The sequence below is a fragment of the Priapulus caudatus genome, unplaced genomic scaffold (assembly GCF_000485595.1).
Source record: "Priapulus caudatus unplaced genomic scaffold, Priapulus_caudatus-5.0.1 Scaffold259, whole genome shotgun sequence".
In the NCBI taxonomy this organism is placed as follows: domain Eukaryota; kingdom Metazoa; phylum Priapulida; class Priapulimorpha; order Priapulimorphida; family Priapulidae; genus Priapulus; species Priapulus caudatus.
This window is the reverse complement of record NW_014577320.1, coordinates 293,924-298,852: the sequence shown is the minus strand read 5'-3', so window position 1 is coordinate 298,852 and position 4,929 is coordinate 293,924. Positions and strand designations below refer to the sequence as shown.

General features: G+C 42.2%; 1 protein-coding gene across 1 annotated transcript; it reads left to right on the top strand.

Moving 5' to 3' along the window:
- The first annotated feature begins 361 nt into the window (after window positions 1–361).
- On the top strand, window positions 362–2,738 carry LOC106808189. Its single transcript, XM_014810792.1, has 4 exons — window positions 362–762; window positions 998–1,523; window positions 2,093–2,191; window positions 2,487–2,738. Exons 1-4 carry the CDS (start codon window positions 362–364, stop codon window positions 2,736–2,738), a joined length of 1,278 nt encoding a protein of 425 aa, XP_014666278.1.
- The last annotated feature ends 2,191 nt before the right edge of the window (window positions 2,739–4,929 follow it).

Sequence of the window (4,929 nt, the reverse complement as noted above, 5' to 3'; positions counted from 1 at the left end):
AGTGCATAATTTGTCAAGGCAAAGAATGACGATGTGTTTTCTGCAACCCCACAAGGCCTGGAAACTCAGAAGAATGCAACTCACATACAGTGATTCTCAAGACAGTGTACCAAATCTAGTCTGGCATAAATCGTGTTATGCTGACTTCACTCACAAGAAGAGTATTGCTATACTTCAAAGGCGTACCAATATTGTTGCCCCTAAGTGTCCATCGGGTGAAATGAACAATGAACAAGCCGGTACTGATTCACAAAGGAAGCATTCACTAAGAAGCTGTGCTAAGCCAATTGACTGGAAACTTTGTATGTTTTGTCAGGATTCGACAACAAAACAATCGACCTGTAGTGTAAGGACAATGAACATGAGTGAAAACATTCTTTCCGCAGCTAAATTAAAATATAATGAAAATGTTCATGTGCGCGTTGCAGATGTGAAAGACCTTGTGGCAGCAGAAGGAATATACCATGCTAACTGTATGAAGAAATTCTTTCGTGATGTAGAGAAAGCGAAGACAGAAAACAAATATGTAGACCTTGCGATGGTGTGGTTGGCGCAGGAACTTAGACAATCAGCTGACAGAGGACATGTTCTTGAACTCATAGAAGTGCGAAAAAGGTATGAAGATCTTGCTGGCGAAGCAGGGATTGTGATTCCTGCATCATATCTTAGCCGCCTGGCAACTTTCAAGGACAGATTGTCCAGCATTCTAGATGGTGTATATGACTTTATTGTCCTGCGTGACCAAGAAAACTTTGATAGAAAGACAGTCATGCTGAGAGGGTCTATGTCCCCCAGGGTACGGTCCGGTATACCGGAACGTACCCTGGTACCATCTAATATGCCGGACCGTACCTCGCCTACTCCACTAACGAATCTAGAGAGTCGCCTACAACTACTCCCTAACCCTATCAAATAGTTACCAGGGTACGTTCCTGGTATACCGGACCGTACCCAGGGTACGTTCCGGCAGTACACTGGGGACATACACCATATGAGCGACAGTCATGGTACCAAAGAAATTTAGTCATGTTCCTCTTTCAAAACTGAAATCATTTGAAGGTAGTTGTGACAACACAATCCCAATATTTCGATCGGGTGACGATGAGTTTTTGTCCATGGTACATGTAGCACTCAAGATCCGTGGTGATATACAATCCCAATCAGAATTCAAAGGGGTTGATGTTAACGAAAATGCAGCAATTGATTGTGTCCCCACAAGTTTATACATGTTCATTCGGTTACTGATTGGTGGTCAAACACTCTTAGAAGAGGCCAATGATGAAAATGATGTAGAAGACACATTTGACAAGATAGAATCTGTTGTTCAGTCTAGGGTTCTCAGCATAGGCCAAGATATAGTGTTCAATGTATCTGGGGAAAGGAAAACCTCCCCGAAACATGTAGGTCTTGGCCTTACACTGCATCAAGCTACCAGATCAAAATCACTTGTAGAAATGTTTTATAATGCTGGGCATATTGCTAGCTATAGAGACATACTACGTGTTGACACTGCTTTAGCTGAGGTAACCTTAAATAGTATGGACCAGGAAACGGGGTCAGTTGTCAGTTGTATTCACCCACTTTTCAGCAGATAACATAGATATCAATGATTCCACCTTGGATGGAAAAAACACTTTCCACGCAACACAAGTCGCAGCATGGCAAAGGGGACCTGTCGGGGGGATTGCTCTTGATAGCGTTTTGGCAGACATTAGGCCATCTGATAAAGTCACACTTGAAGTACCCAATGCGTTGGAGACAGTTATTCCTGTCAACTTCCCCAGTGGCTCAACAGAACCAAAAATGACAAATGTGAATGTAGATATGTTTAAGAAGCCCAGTGTTGATGTACCCAAATCACAGGCATCAGCAGCAGACCTAGCCTTCTTATTGGTGCACCAAAACCAGGAACCCAAGCCATCCTGGACCGCATTCAATGAAAGGCACAGTAAAATAAACCCTCCAAAAACCATCGTTGGGTACATGCCAATCATTCAGGCACCTGCTCATGAATTGTCAACATTGAATACTGTGGTCAGAAGAGTTATTCATGTTGCGGAAGCACTTGACCAAACGCATGCTGTCCTAACAGTGGATCAGGCACTCTTCCCTGCTTAAATGGGAGGTTCCTGAGTATCAAATGTTGATACGAAGGCTAGGTGGATTGCATGTATCAATGAACCTCCTGAAGGTACGTATTGGGGCAACACATGACTGACTCTGGATTGGTCCAAGTCTGGGTGGAAAGTGGGTTACTTGGGATAAATTCTGCCGAAAGGGTGATGGGTGGCACATCCTATGCGAAAGGTATCCGTGCTCACGAACTCACAGTGCAAGCTCTCTGGCAAATCTTGCATCGTATGTTAGTCTCGTATCTGGATGACGAAGATCCTGATTTGAATAAACTGATAGGTGCAGTGACGAACCCAAGTCATCAGTATTTCTACGAAGCACTAATCTCAGTAGTGGAATCATCTCGATTTCAGAACAGTCTAGCAGCATTTGTCGACAGCAGACAAGTTTGTCACAATTTCCAATTCTGGTGGAAGTATATCGAGATGGTAAACATCCTACTCAGGTTCACGAGAGCTCAGAGAGACGGCTTATGGGAACTTCACCTCAGTGCCTTCCGGGACATGCTACCATACTTTCATCAATATGACCACACCATAGTGTTGTGTATATCTATGACCACACCAACCACGCTCGATGGGGATGTGTGTATCTTTAAGAAATGAGAAACCTCCCAAAAGTTGTAGAAGAATTCCGGAAGGGGAATTTTGTCGTGAAGGGTTCAGGCAGGAAGTTTAACCAGGTCGACCCTGACCATAGCCAGGAGTGGTTAAATGGAACTGGGAAACGAGGTGGTGGTATTGTGGGTATCACCAAGACGAACACTGCATTGACGAGATGGACCCTTTCATTCAATTTTAGGGCGCAAATATCGGCACAAACGCGGCACATGTTCAATGTCGGGGACAATGCAATTATCCACAATGAAGCAACACCAGCCAGAACCAAGAGGGACAATTCAGATGAAAGCAATATCGTAAAGGTACTGCGACAATTCAAGGTATTCACACCAGCTGATGATCCCAGTGAATCCCTTCATAGCATTGCAACCAACGACGTTGCAACCCCTGAAATCCAAGAGTCCCTGCTTTGCGTGAGAGGGTGGACACCTTTGTTGAAGAAAGGTTGGTGAACTCTACTGTCAAATTCAGAGATCAATTGCAGAAATCCAATCCACTGACATTCAAATCACTATATGAAGCGAGCAATAGTGACGTGAAGGGAAAGGCAACTACCCTGAAGGTGGATAGGACAATAATGCAGCGACTCATCACAGCTTTCCAAGCAGGCCGAAAAGTAGACCTACAAAAGGTACTACAGCACGAGTTGATGAAGATCCCGATAAGTATTGCCAATAATGACGGTAGTCTGAGAACTGGTTCAAAATCTATCCTTGCAGATGTCATTTGTCCATCGAAGATTAACGTTGACCCGTCCAATTCTTGCCTAGTCATCGATGGCCAAGCTGTAGTTGTTGCACTAGGGAAGCCTGCTGAAGCCTTTGGAGATCTGGCTGATGTATTTGTTGAAAATGTACTTGTTTCTGGGAGATTCTTCAAAAGAATAGATGTGACCTTTGATCGCTACGTTGACAACTCCATTAAAAGTGGAACACGTAAAAACAGAGCAAAGAAATCTCGTCCTATCAGGAAGGTGATTTCCTATAGTTATGTTTATGCAAGTCTCTATTTACATATTCTGTCTTATTCTAATTCTATTTCTATACAATGTACTTTTCTAGTGTACATTACTGAATAAAAGATTGCACACGAACTAATGCTTAATTGAAACATAATTAGGCTGAGGGACCTCCAATACTTTTTTATATTGTTATTATAAAATATTTATAAACAAAAATAATTGTTTTAATTTTAGCGACGGATTTTTATTTTCAAAAGGTACTATGCTACAGCATAATCTGTTAAAGTGCACAATGTCTGCACCTTCCAACATTCTAAGCAAAGCAAGAAATTCCTTCCAATATATTTGCACCGTTCCATTAAAGGCATACTAGGCCCATTGATTATGCAATGTTGACGAATGCTAGAGTAACTGGCATCTTGTGTAGTTAATAAGTACATAACCTTACATCCAAACGCATATTAGTTTGTCCAATATCACTGCTGGTTACTTAAAAAATGTCTAATTGAAATCAGTTGTTTACAGTTCCAAACCGCTGCCTGCGAAGCGGGTGTGATACAGATTTATAGTTCACCGGACATTTTCGCACGCATGCTCGGCCGTACGCAATGCTATCACCAGTGATTTCGTAAACACGGACGCTCGTAATAAGGAACTTTTTGTCAGGGCTGTCCACGTGCGTCCGTGATTAGTACGTGTTTTACTCCATTTCCATGTTTACACCGCTGAGACCTCCATTTCATCTGGCGTCCAAAACATACGGGCCGCACAAAATGTTTACGTCATCGCTCGACTCCTGGATGACATTTACGGCACGTAAATGAATATCAACAACCGATTGTAATGTCTTGCTTGTAATGTAACCAGCAGTGATATTGGAAAAACTAATAAGCATTTGGCTATAAGGTTATGTACTTATTAACTACACAAGGTGCCAGTTACTCTAGCATTCGTCAACATCGCATAATCAATGGGCCTATTATGCCTTTAACCTTGTCATGGAAGCTGTCCAACACTAGATGCACTCCATTTTAATAGCTATATACTTCGGACTACACGTATCAAATACTTTGGAAGCCATCTAGGCAGACACAGCATCACCACGACTCACAAAATTTCCACAAATCACATTTCCCTAATACTTGTTAAGTTAAAACTTCATTTTACAATCTTTTTACAGTAGAAATACGTATTTTACAAACAGAACTGACCTCA